Source organism: Saccostrea cucullata, unplaced genomic scaffold, assembly GCF_032062105.1.
Source record: "Saccostrea cucullata isolate Sc308-1 unplaced genomic scaffold, CSIRO_AGI_Scuc_v1 ctg3631, whole genome shotgun sequence".
In the NCBI taxonomy this organism is placed as follows: Eukaryota; Metazoa; Mollusca; class Bivalvia; order Ostreida; family Ostreidae; genus Saccostrea; species Saccostrea cuccullata.
This window is the reverse complement of record NW_026932589.1, coordinates 34,966-48,310: the sequence shown is the minus strand read 5'-3', so window position 1 is coordinate 48,310 and position 13,345 is coordinate 34,966. Positions and strand designations below refer to the sequence as shown.

Here is a 13,345-nt window from a genome sequence, read left to right as displayed (position 1 = left end):
GATGAAAGCATGCTAACCGCTTTTCAGTACTTTCAGTACTTTGATTTAAACTAGTATGATAATTTAACAGACCTTCTGTATAGATCTTGATTAATTTTTGGATGAAGTCACGCATTTTAGCTCGGGTTTGAAATTTTAGGACGTCCGTTACTAAGCAAATGTAAACAAATTCTTAGCGTCATTAAAGCATTTTTTTTATTATTCGTGTAAACTTTACCGATTTAATACGATTGTTTTAATTTTAAAAATGTTATGTAACACATATCACACAACTTCTCGGGTGACTTTACCAGAATACTTGGCCCTCAGTGACAGGAAATCCCTGTAGTGTAATGTCACCCGATGTCGAATGCACTTCACGGCTTTCCTGTCACCTTTGGGCAAATATTCTGGTATGTGACCCTCACAGCCCTGTGATATACATAAATCACATGGCTTCGTAGGTGACATACCGGAATATTTGCCCAAAGGTGAAAGGCAAACCCTGGAGTGTTACGTCACTCGATGCCGAAGGCAGACGGTTACGTTACAGGTGTAACATAACACCCAGGACTTTCATGTTAATCTGAAGAAAGTTGTAGAATCCGCTATCAGTAGGAACCTTTGACAAAGAACACAGTGTCAAGCTCAAAGTTAGCCAGTCAATAGAATATACCAATTCGTATCTTAATTTAAGATGATAAAAATAAAGATACGGTGTAGTCGCCAATTCCGGGTCGTCTCCTATTCCGGGTCACTCGCGTGTATTTTATGCCTAGTGTTAAAATTTAAGCGCAAAAAACTTAATGAATACGCTGGTCGTGAAGAACTCTGTAATTAATTACAAAATTTTGAATATCAACTTTAAGAGAGCGTCCGACAATCGAAATTCTGAAACGCACTCATTAAGGACTTGGATGTTTCTGCTGCGGTGACGGGCTACTTTCGTTTTTGTTCGCTGCAGAAAGGCTGATATAAAAGTTCTAGATAAATAATAAGAGCTCGAAAGTATGGCAAATGCATTTAGTTTTAACTCAGAAATCAATCATAATGATAGCTACTCAAATAAAATTATAATGATTATTAAATCAAACTGTAGTAGTTTCTCCAATTGCGGGTCACGCAATCTCGTGGCATGAACATCTCACAATTCTATGTACAAAACCAATCGACAACCATGTATTTACCTTGATTATCAAAAGTATTCTAACTGGAAAATATTTTTCTAAAAATTAAAATAGAATTAACCCTTCAAATGCATCTTTTGAATAAATGAATTTAATTGTTTTATTTTTAATCCTAATACATTTTTTTTTACATTCTGCATACTGCAATTTGTTTTGTTGTAATTGTTTTAAAAATAATCTAAACATATTTCTGTGATTGTTTTACTTTTTTTCAAAGCTGCATGAATTGTTTTATGTTTCAATATCATAAAAATTGTGTTCCGAAACGTTCCATGAATATTACACGACCGTGAAGTCACATGACCCGGAAATGGAGAAAATGATTCGTAACTGGGGAAGCTAGGCTTTGCTGAAATACCAATGTAAATATTGTTCCCGTGTAGCTACTTTGAAAACGAAAAGGTGTTTGAATGACTCACTGTTTGTTCTTTCAATACATATATTGCATAAAATATAATTTGAACAGATTTGCAAAATCAACGAAACACCCTGACGTGACCCGGAATTGGCGACTTCACTGTAGAGGGTAATACTGAATAAATAAGATACCTTATAAGAGTATGGGTAAAATTCTTGCCCAGAGAATCTATTTGTCAACATACAAGATAATTATGTAGACATGCAATTTATTAATGTCAACATGCAAAGTGATTATGTCAACATGGACGATATGTATGTTGCTATGCAACTCTTGCATGTTGACATAAATATCTTGTTTGTATAACTAAACTTGCATGTTGACATTAATAAATCGCATGTTGACATAAATAAAAAGCATGTAAACATAATTATCCTGTATGTTAACATAAATAATTTGCATGCCTACATAATTAATCCACATATTGACATAAATATATTGCATGTTGACCTTTATAAGTCGCATGTTGACATAAATAAGACACATGTCTACGTGATTATGCTGTGCATCTAGGATGTCAGATAAGGGCATCAGAACGGGATTGTAACCGTTTCAGAATTCTCAAGTTGTAACTTGCACGTCAACATAACTATCTTGCATGTAGATCAAATTATCTTGAATGTTGACATAATTATCTTGCATATTGACATAATTCATCTTGCATGTAGGGACAGAAATATGCCACCATAGAAACGTAATAAAACACTTCCATGAAATGGAATAATCTTCAAACCTATATATTTTTCTAATGGTATATAAGTGCAGCTGGCAGCTGAAGTGAAATTCATCTGAAGTTTGCTTAGAAAAGTCACAAGACAAAAGCCATACTTAAGGGTAGGGTAGAATTGGAATTTGCTCACCAGCGGTTGTGGTATTTGGAGAATTAATTTGGGAATCAGGAGGTGACAGAACTTCTTAGATCGAGGCGCCTGGCTCTCTTTATTAATAAGAACCCTTATTCTGAAAATATGCAGTGACGGGCTACTGGTAAAACCCCTGATATTTTAATTGATACTTAATTAATAATTAAATCAATTATATATACAGATTCATATTAACCGCAAGAAGAGTGAAGGGAAATAATTATTGCATTTTGCCTAATCATTTTACTCAGAGTACAAGGAAAATCAGAAATAAAAAAAAACCTTGGTTAAGATATGTTTAGATAAACACGTTACACAACGATAATTGGCGAACACAGAAATATCAGTTATACTGTATAGCGGATTATTTTTAGCGGGTGCTAAATTTGGCTTTTTGTGATAGTCCGCTAAAATTGTAATCGCTAAAATGGACAGTACTCTTTTAAGTGTCCATCTCCAAAGAGCTTAAACCCTGCCTCTGCTAAAATAAATTACGCCAAAAGTATTAGTATACCTTTATACATGCAGTCAAAACGCAAAATTTTACACCCGCCAAGTAAACCCGCTATACGGTATAACGAGGTAAAAGAAATCTTTTTCATTGAGAGCGTGACCAGTACATTCTTTACAGTTTTTAAGCTTTAAATTTTTATATTCAAATCAAAAAAAAATTCATTTATTTTTTTTGCGAAGTGTATTAAATATTGCATTGTTAACTAACATGAACCCAGTGTTCGAATCAGAATGAAAACGTAGTAAGCCATCGTTCGCTGCTCTTTATTCATTAATTGGTCAATTTTTTGTGGTGCTGTGCGCAATACATGCATTATCATTAGCTATATCGGGTAAACAAAGGATTTTCACTGAAACGGATACATGTATATGTTTTAGACATTTTTTCTAACAGATATTTGTTGACTTTGGAGAAATAGTAGTCTCTACTGAACTATAATTCTCGCCGTGAATTACCACAACGAGTGCTTAAAAATTGTCCCCCGCTTTCGCGAAAGCGAGGGGATATTAAATTTCATTCGTCTGTCCGTCAGTCTGTCTAGCTGTCCGTCTGTCAGTCCGTCACAAAAACTTTAACCTTGCCCATAACTTTTGATTTAGCTGAGCTCATATTTCACAAGTGTATTCCTTGTGACAAGACCTTTTTTTGGGTACCACCAAGTTTGACCTTTTGACCTTGACCTTGGAGTTTGACCCCCTTTTACACAAAAACCCCTAACTTTTACTTTGGTCATATCTTTTGAATGGTATAAACTAGGACTTTCATATTTCACATATATATTTTTTGTGGCAAGACCTTTTCATTGGATACCAACAATTTTGACCTATCGACCTTGACCATGGAGATTTCCGTACTTATAAAAATCTTTAACCTTGACCATCACTTTTGAACGGTAAGGGCTAGAGCTTTCATACCTCACATATGTAATCCTTGTAAGAAGACCTTTCATTAGACATCATGAACTTTGACCCTTTGACCTTGACCTTTGAGTAATACCTTTTTTCAAGGACTTTGACCTTGGTCACAACTTTTGAACTGCCGATGCTAGGACTTTCATTTTTCACATATGTATTCTTTTTTGCAAGTCCTTTCTTTGGGTACCACCGATTTTGACATATTGACCTTGACCTTGGAGTTTGACCCCTTTTACACAGAAATTCCAAACTTTTACTCTGGCCATAACTTTTGAATGGTAGATACTAGGACTTTCATATTTCACATATATATTTTTGCGAAAAGACCTTTCATTAGATACCAACAACCTTGACCTTTTGACCTTGGAAATTTTTCGTACTTATAAAAAACGTTAACCTTGGCCATAACTTTTGAATGGTAAGGGCTAGGGCTTTCATACTTTACATACGTAATCCTTGTGAGAAGACCTTTCATTAAATACCAAAAACTTTTACCCTTTGACCTTGACCTCGGATTTCAGTGATGATTTCTAAATAAATAACATGTGATAGGATTTTCATATTACGCAAAATATGTCAGAAAAAATGACATATCACCCAAAAAGACACCGAAATCGGGGGACCACAATTCCTTGAATTTGCTTGTTTTTCCTTCTTCTGTTTCTTTTTAAAATAATGAAAATGTAAACATTTTAAGAATTATTGCAACCGTTTACACATGGTATTTCAGGACGCAAAAATAACAGAAGTACATAACATATTAAACACTTGTTTGATTAACAAGTTTGTAAAGCTTGTAATATTAAAGTACATTTTGTATTTGGATCTGTTTGCAGACTTTTATTATTTTTCTATTGCTAATTTTACGTTAAAAGTAGCATCTATTCGGAGTCATAAGATTTAAAATATCACTGTCAAATCTTAACGTTAAAAGGATCATAGATGGTTATCAAAATAAAAATAATCATTGTAAGATTCTTCTATCATATTAAAACCGGGAAGAAAATATCTCTGTTTACCTATTCTGATTGGTTAATCTTCATGGTGTAAGGTGCAAGGGCAATCCTGTATCAGGATAACACAAAGAGTAGTGATTTAAATCAGTTTAATTTTACTTGAAGCTAAAAGTAGAGAACATACAAACAGCCTCCTTTTACCGTTCATCTTCAAAACCTACATATGACATGAATTGTCGACGAGTTGCAGCAGCTGCTTGTGTGGGATGTTTGTTAATGCCAAGCGTTATTTTGCAGGCGGTAGGATTTTTCTCTCCATATTGGGTTAAGCAGGATTCGACAAGCAATTGCTTCAGGGGAGTCTATTCCACTGTGAATTGTGATGACACCATTGAAGGTATATCTGGAACACGCATTGTATATTTGAAAAATTCAGCTGAATCTGAGAAAATTTCGGTAGTATTATACTTTTAGGCCCAGTAACGTTCGATTAATATATTTTGCTACTCATAATTTGAATTTGAATGATTAGGAAATTAGAAAAAAATCAAAATACATGTATGTTTCAATTCCGAACTAGTTTTGATCGAAGAATGAGGGGAAAAAGTAATTATAAAGTATTCTTTATTTCCTAATATTCACTCCTTTGCACATTGAACTCCTCTCTCTCTCTTTCTCTCTCTCTCTCTCTCTCTCTCTCTCTCTCTGCTGTAACCCTCCGATAGCTCAATAATGGGTATAAAATCACACGTGTGTCTAAATGCTATGCAGTGACAACTTTTTACTGCTGAGTTATCATTATATTACATGACTTCTGAGATGCACATTTCAATAAAAGTAAAATAGTATATTTCTTTCGACATGTGCACATCCCTATAACGATACCAGTATTCAGGTTAATATGTTTATCACTGCATTAGACGCGTTTTCTCGACCTATGTGCATGCATAACCAAACGACTTTTGCTGTACATATATGTATTACGTATATAGTGTTTTTCTATATTGCAGCAAATGCATTCAAAATATTCTTACTTCTCATTATATTTAGTTAGTTTAAAATACATTTTATTCATATATAGAAATGGATTGAACAGAAAGCATAAATGCCTATGATCGTTCTCTCCATTCTCTCTTCTCATTATATTTCTAGTTTTTGTTGGATCATTACTTTTTAAACATGTATCTGGTCAAATTCTGGTGTGTTTAAAAACTATGCTATCAAAATTGAGTAAATCACTCACGTGAAACAAAAAATTTACCCCATTCTATATTTTTATTCCCCCGTAAACGAAGTATACGGGGTATATAGTATTTGTCTGTCTGTCTGTCTCTCTGTTTGTCTGTTTGTCCGCTAAAATCTTTAACCTTGCCCAAAACTTTTGATTTAGTAGAGCTATGACTTTCATATTTCTTATGTGTATTTCTTGTGACAAGACCTTTCTTTGGGTACCACCAAATTTGACCTTTTGACCTTGACCTTGGAGTTTGACCCACTTTTACATGAAAATTTTAAAATTTTACTTTGGCCATATCTTTTGAACAGTGGGAACTAGTACATTCAAACTTCACATATGTAATGTTTGTTAAAAGACCTTTCACTGGATACCAACAACTTTGACCCTTGACCTTGACCTTGTAGATTTCGGTACATTTGAAAAAATTCTAACCTTGGCCATAACTTATGAACTGTAAGGGATAGGGCTTTCATACTTCATATATGTTATTGTGAGAGGACCCTTCATTGGATACCAAGAACCTTGATCCTTTGACCTTGACCTTTGAGACCGACCTACTTTAAAAAGGAAACCCTGACCATTACTTTTAAAGAGTAAGGTCTAGTTCTTTCATACTTTATGTATTTGATCCTTATGACAAGACCTTTCATTTGATAATAATAACTTTGACACTTTGACCTTGACCTTGGCGTTTGACCTACTTTTGAAGAAATTGATCGTTGTCCATTACTTCTGAACGGTTAGAGCTAGGGCTTTCATGCTCTACATAAGTATTTTATATGGCAAGACCTTTCATTTGATACTAATTACATTGACCTTTTGACCTTGACCTTGGAGATTTGGGTATTTATTGAAAAACTTTAACATTAGCTTACTTTCAAATTTCACAATTGTTTTCCAGTGAGAATACCCTACTTTTGGTACCAAATTATTAAATTTGCATTTAAAAAAAGCTTAATCTTTGCTATGTTGGCATACGGGGGCATCAGTGTTTTAAAAACACTTTTTGTCTCTATAGATTTTATAGCAATTTTTTTTATGAAATTTCGAAACAATTAAGAGATTCTAGTGACGTCAGGAATGGGGTGGATTTCTTTTTCCAACATTCAATGAAGTTTCATCTCCTGAACAACAGCCATAGATCTAGAAAATATTTAAAAGGGCTACTGAAAAATAAAATGCATCCAAAGTACACGTTTTTAATTGCCCAAAAAAGATAAGAGAAACAAGACATGTGAATATTAACGTCGATTTGTAGTAAGGGAGTTCAAAGAATGTCACGTCGAAAAGTGACGTTGATAAGGTGTGATAGATGGTGAGGTCCGAAAAGCAAAACATGCTGTGTTCACATCAAGTGAGGATCTTTCATTATGTATATATCTATATACAATATTATATGCATTGAAATCAGCTCTTTATAAAATAGTACAATCGAAAAAACAAGACTTGTTTAACATTTTGATTAACTCCAAGGAGTCTCATCAAGATGAGTGTATGAGGTAGAAACAATGACGTCATGAAACTACAAAGTGACAGCGCCGGGGCACCGGGTGCTCATATTATGTATTTTTTATTTTAGGAAAATTTGTTAGTTATTCAAGGTATCGAGTTAAAATTTCCAAAATTTCTTAAACTTATTTTTGTTTGATGTTCCTTAAAAATTTTGTAAGCATAGACTATATAGTATTACATTTTTATCGCATCAGTCCACAAACATTTCGAACAGCCCTCAAATTTAAATTGAAAAAAGGGGGGAAGGGAATTTAAAGTTACCAGCTATGTTACAACGCGAAATGTAATAACAACGCAAAATGTAATAAACCTGTATTATTACATTTTGCGTTATTACATTTTGCGTCGAGATCAACGCAAAATGTAATAACGCAAAATGTAATAACACGATTTTTAGATTATAACATTTTGCGTTATTACATTTTGCGTCGAGATCAACGCAAAATGTAATAACATGCTTTTTTGTTGTTACATTTTGCGTTATTTTATTTCTGCAATAAAGACAACGCAAAATGTAATAAAATAATATGTAAAAAAAAACAACAGAATATGATTTTTTGTTTGCATTTAACAAAAAATATCATAAAATTGATTCAAATATAATAACCAACATGGGAAACACGCTTTAAAAATATTTAGACCTAAAACAATAAGACCAACGTTAGGGCTTTTTCCGACATAAATACATCTAAATGTATCGTTTTTCTTACCCTTGTTTTAGGTTGATTGAAAACACTGTACTTAATTATACAGAATTAATTTAACTTTGATTTGCATATTTTTCATAGTTTTATTAAATTTCTAACCAATAGCACAAATTTAATTTCCAAAGATTTACCATAGGTTCATTAGAAGCTCTTGATGTGTATGTTCAGCATGTACAGGGTGTCCCAAAACGTATGTTACACTTTTAAACCGATATAAAAAATTAATGCCTCAAGTTACATTAATGAAATTTGGAAACTATACTAAAATTATTATAATTTTTTTGTCAAGCATATAATTTTTACAGTTTCTTCATTTATCATATATATTATTTCTTTAGAATAACATAGGTCATTTTACAGCATATTCCAAATTACGTCCCTTTGGATTAACATGGAAAACGATTTCTGAAGGGTTTTTCTTAACCAAGTTTTAAAGGTAACATTCTTACAGTTTAGAGGTTTTTCCACATTAAAATTGAGTTTCAACAAACACTAGAATTAAAGATTCTCTTTAACAACATAGCTAAAATGGATGTGGGCTTCATCGAAAAACGATGCATCTGTTAAATTTTCAGAAATTTCCAGAATCGGGTCTAATTAAAATCCCATGGGCAAACTCTAAACAACCTGTAATTTCTGTCTCTTTCAAAAATGCTGCATTAAAATTATCTTAAGAGAAATCAGTTTCAAATTGAATTTTAGTATTGTAGGATTTACCAAAGGTGCTATCTTGTTCACACAGGGCCCGTCTTAGGGATTTTTTAAAATAAAGTTTCAGTAGAGTATTAACTCTATCAATGGTACTAATGTTCTCTTTGGTACCGGCACTCCTGGTCTTCTGATTCCAGAATTAAGTCATGAGTCATTTACGGTGCCTGTAACTTCAAACTTCCTCAGAAATCTGTAAATTAGCATTCTGTTGGGCACTTTCATTACAGGATGCTGTTTTCTCATGGTTTCTAATGACTAAAGTAGCAGATTTACACCCATTTTAAAGTTTGAGAATTTCCATCAGCCGTTCTCATGAAGGTTCCATATTAAAATATGATAACGTCATTTTGACATCATAATTACTTGAATTTCCAACGGAATTTCATGAAAGTTTGTAAGATAAAATGTATGCTGATACAATAGATGTTGACGAAATAACTTTGTGAATGTTTGTGGTTTGATAAAGTTATAGATGATTAAAAGTGTAACATATGTTTTGGGACGCCCTGTATACATTGGTTAACAAATTAGAAGTGTATGTGTTTGTCAAGAGAGGAAGGGCGGGAATAGGGTTGAGTGTTTACTTCGTATGTTTATTATTGTATTACTGTGGACTTGCAGAAACAATCTTATTTATTGTAGGATGTAAATATTGATTGATTGAATACTGTTTAACGTCCCTCTCCAGAATATTTCACTGATATGGAGACGTCACCATTGCCGGTGAAGGGCTGCAAATTTAGGCCTATGCTCGGAACTTACGGCCTTTGAGCAGAGAGGGATCTTTATCGTGCCACACCTGCTGTGACACGGGGCCTCGGTTTATACGGTCTCATCCGAAGGACCGCCCCATTTAGTCGCCTTTTACAACAAGCAAGGGGGTACTGAGGACCTATTCTAACCCGGATCCCACAAGTAGAATGGAAAGAAAGAGAGAGAGATAAAATTTTGTTTTTGCTTGTCTGCAGTGCTGAAGATTTGCATGGAAAAGTGTGGTATCATTATTGTCAATAAACCCCTTCCCGCTATACATTTACACCTGCCAGTACAAATGAATAGTTGTTTTTAGGTTCATTGCATTTGTCTATAAAAGAAGCAAAAGCACACTGGTCAATATCCCAACAACCTTCCTCACAGATGCATGTTTCTAATTTAAAACACCTATAATTTGAATACATTTATTAAACTGATTTTAAATACATGTAGATAATAAAATCAATATATTATAAAATTCATTAATTGTAAGAAATGGCATATATCTACTTTTTTCCTGTTGTTTTTTTTCTTTTCATCAGCCACTACACTATTGAAAATTGTACTCAATCTGGCTGGCGAAAAAAGTGTGTTATTACATTTTGCGTTTCTGCCTTTTGCTTAATCTCATCGACGCAAAATGTAACAACGCAAAATGTAATAATCCAAAAATCGTGTTATTACATTTTGCGTTATTACATTTTGCGTTGATCTCGACGCAAAATGTAATAACGCGAAATGTAATAATCCTCAAAAGTGAGTTGTTACATTTCGCGTTATAACATTCTGCGTTGATTACGACGCAAAATGTAATAACGCAAAATGTAATTTTCCAGGTTGATTACATTTTGCGTTGTTATTACATTTCGCGTTGTAACACAGCTACATGATTTTATGCTTAAATGCTTCATGGATATCTAGACAAGAAATTCTTTACGTAGACTTTCATGTCCTAGGTTATTAATGTATGAAATATGTAGAGATAACGAACAGTATTCGAGCTCAAAAGTCCAGATATATAGATGTACATGTATATATTGCCGAATAAATATGCATTATTCAGGGAGAACATTTAAAAGAACTGATTTCTTTAAATGTGTAAACTTTCAAGTATATGGTATTACTCATAATATTTTCAGAGAAATAAAAACCAATTTCCGCCATAATTTTTCAGGACTAGGTGACACCATTTTAGGACTTGAGGCTACTGGTCTATTCCTTATGGCTCTTACAGTACTTGTCAGCATGTGTAGCATTTGCTGCATGGAGGGCGAATTAGAACATAATGGGAATGAAAAGAAATGCTGTGTAAAATTTGGAATCTGTTTGACAATGCTTTATTTTGTTGCAGGTATGAATGCTTTGATCATACACAACTTCTTTTAGTTTTATTCTTTATATAATATTATTTTATGCAGGATTGTAATTTCAAATGGTGCTGTTGATATGTGTGTTAAACACCTTTTTAGAAAGGTTAATTAAGGGTAAAAGAATCGAAACTTAATTTAAACAAAATTTACTAACAAAACAATCAAAACAAAAACCAATTAAATTAATGAATGAACTATGTTTCTGCTGACAGTCATGGCAAATATCATCATTGTATATTGTATCATTTTAAGAAAGAAAGTATCAAGTGCATGATCAGTGAAAGTATCCTAACAAAAGAACTATAGTAAACCATTGCTAACTGTAGATAATAACAATAGAAAACAATTCTTAGATATAGTTTACTATAGTTAACTATAGTATTAATGTAAATAAAAATTGAAGATTTTATTTACTCTAATGAAAACTTTGTAACTTTGATTTGCTATTTTAAAAATTAATTATTTTGATTTACTTAAGCAGAAACTTTGAAACTTTGAGTTACTGTAGTAAATTTGTCCTATGACACCCTGATTTATTAAAGTGAAAACTTTTAAACTTTAATTAATTAAGTTAAAACTTTAATTAACTTTTGTGAAAAGTTTGAAACTTTGATTGGCTTAGTAAAAACTTTCAAATTTTGATTTACTATTATGACAAAGATGACTAGTTATACACTCTTGCAATTACGTCTAGGATTGCCAATGCCATTCAAGTTATGATATTTCAAAGTCAAAATTCATAATAGGCTTTAAAAAGTTTTTATCCCCCCCCCCCCCTGTATTGTACGAAACTGAGGTACAAGAAATGAATTTTAATGAGAAATTTTCTATTGCGCCGATAAACCGATAGATAAGAAACTTTTTTTTTAAATTTGTTTAAATTTTACGCGAATGTAGTGTAATTGTTTTATTGAGAAAGGAAAATTAAATACATTAAATAAAGTCAGTTACAACTAAAATACCAACTCCATGAACTTCAGTAAATATGTATTTTTTTAATATATAGATATTAATATTGCATTTGAATTAACTGACTTGTAAATCTAACAATACCCACCGCCCCTCCAAAATACATACAATATAATTTCCATAAATACTTGCTATTGTTGTTTTTAATTTAAACTTAACTTATCGGGCAATTTGTTTACCCACACTGGAGCTCTCAGGTTGATGAATTAATAATCAAGCGGCTCCCAAGGCCTCAAGATAATGTACATGATAAGCAATACAAAGTTTAGGGTATTTTAAGGGATAATTTTTTTCAGATATCACAATTTAACAATACAGTTATTGGTAAGATTAATTTGCTCATATTCGAATTGCAATTTACACATTTATCACACACTTTCTAATCGGAGACAATTTATGACATTTTTGCACTTCATTGATTTGCAGGATTCATTGGCTTCCTAGGATCTGCTTTTGTTTTTGATGGTTATAACGACAATGATAAAGGTTGGGGACTCTATGTCAGTATGGCGGGATCTGGTTATGTGGTGCTAATCTTTATAAGAGTATGTAAAAAGAAGGAAATTGATGCATCTACGTCTGCCCTACTTAACTGAACCTAAAACTGAGTCTATATTCGAGTTCAATTGTTATGCTAAATAGCTTTACGATTTGATTGTTCCTTGATTATAGTTTTTGCTTGTATGTGATAAAAATATTTTTACTTAAAAATGTTTCAAATTTTAAGAACATGCCCTGTTGATTTTCATAGTACCATTCTGTAAGTGAAATTAAATCGAGAGGATGAAAAAAGAAAATATGTATGGTTGTTGTTGCAAGAATGTCGATTCAAACTCTTAATTACAACGAAAAATGTAAAAACAGAAATACTCAATAAATTCGACCATCTGTTCATGAATAACTTAAATTGTTTTGTTTGTTAGCTATAATTATTTACATAAAACTACAACTATTTTATGCAAAAATAAAAATCATTTTTGAATATGTAGTGTTGAGAAGAATTTTATTTCCCAAAGCGTAATTTATTAAAATGTAATTTGAAAGGCATGGAGATAGCAAACAGTATTCACCCTTGAAAGTTCATTGGAGCGCAGCAAACACAGATTTCCAAAACATTAAAAGAGGGATCAAGTGTCATGGAGGTGTTAGCATCCCCTGCTGACCGGTCACACACGCCGTTTTTACCTCTTGTCTAGATCTGGAAAATAATAAGTGTGTAAATAATAGCTTAACAATACATATTGACTTAACACAA

The 13,345-nt window shown here is 32.6% G+C and overlaps 1 protein-coding gene across 1 annotated transcript; it reads left to right on the top strand.

The window, feature by feature from the left end:
* The first annotated feature begins 4,989 nt into the window (after positions 1 to 4,989).
* LOC134235504 (uncharacterized) lies at positions 4,990 to 13,030 on the top strand. Its single transcript, XM_062717636.1, has 3 exons — positions 4,990 to 5,228; positions 10,926 to 11,102; positions 12,517 to 13,030. Exons 1-3 carry the CDS (start codon positions 5,060 to 5,062, stop codon positions 12,684 to 12,686), a joined length of 516 nt encoding a protein of 171 aa, XP_062573620.1. The 5' UTR covers positions 4,990 to 5,059; the 3' UTR covers positions 12,687 to 13,030.
* The last annotated feature ends 315 nt before the right edge of the window (positions 13,031 to 13,345 follow it).

Bases quoted from the DNA above. Each gene is read 5' to 3' on its own strand.
- LOC134235504 (XM_062717636.1), top strand. From the start codon at position 5,060: ATGAATTGTCGACGAGTTGCAGCAGCTGCTTGTGTGGGATGTTTGTTA. The intron at 5,229-10,925 runs GTATATCTGGAA...ATAATTTTTCAG, and splicing joins TTGTGATGACACCATTGAAG to GACTAGGTGACACCATTTTA. The intron at 11,103-12,516 runs GTATGAATGCTT...ATTGATTTGCAG, and splicing joins AATGCTTTATTTTGTTGCAG to GATTCATTGGCTTCCTAGGA.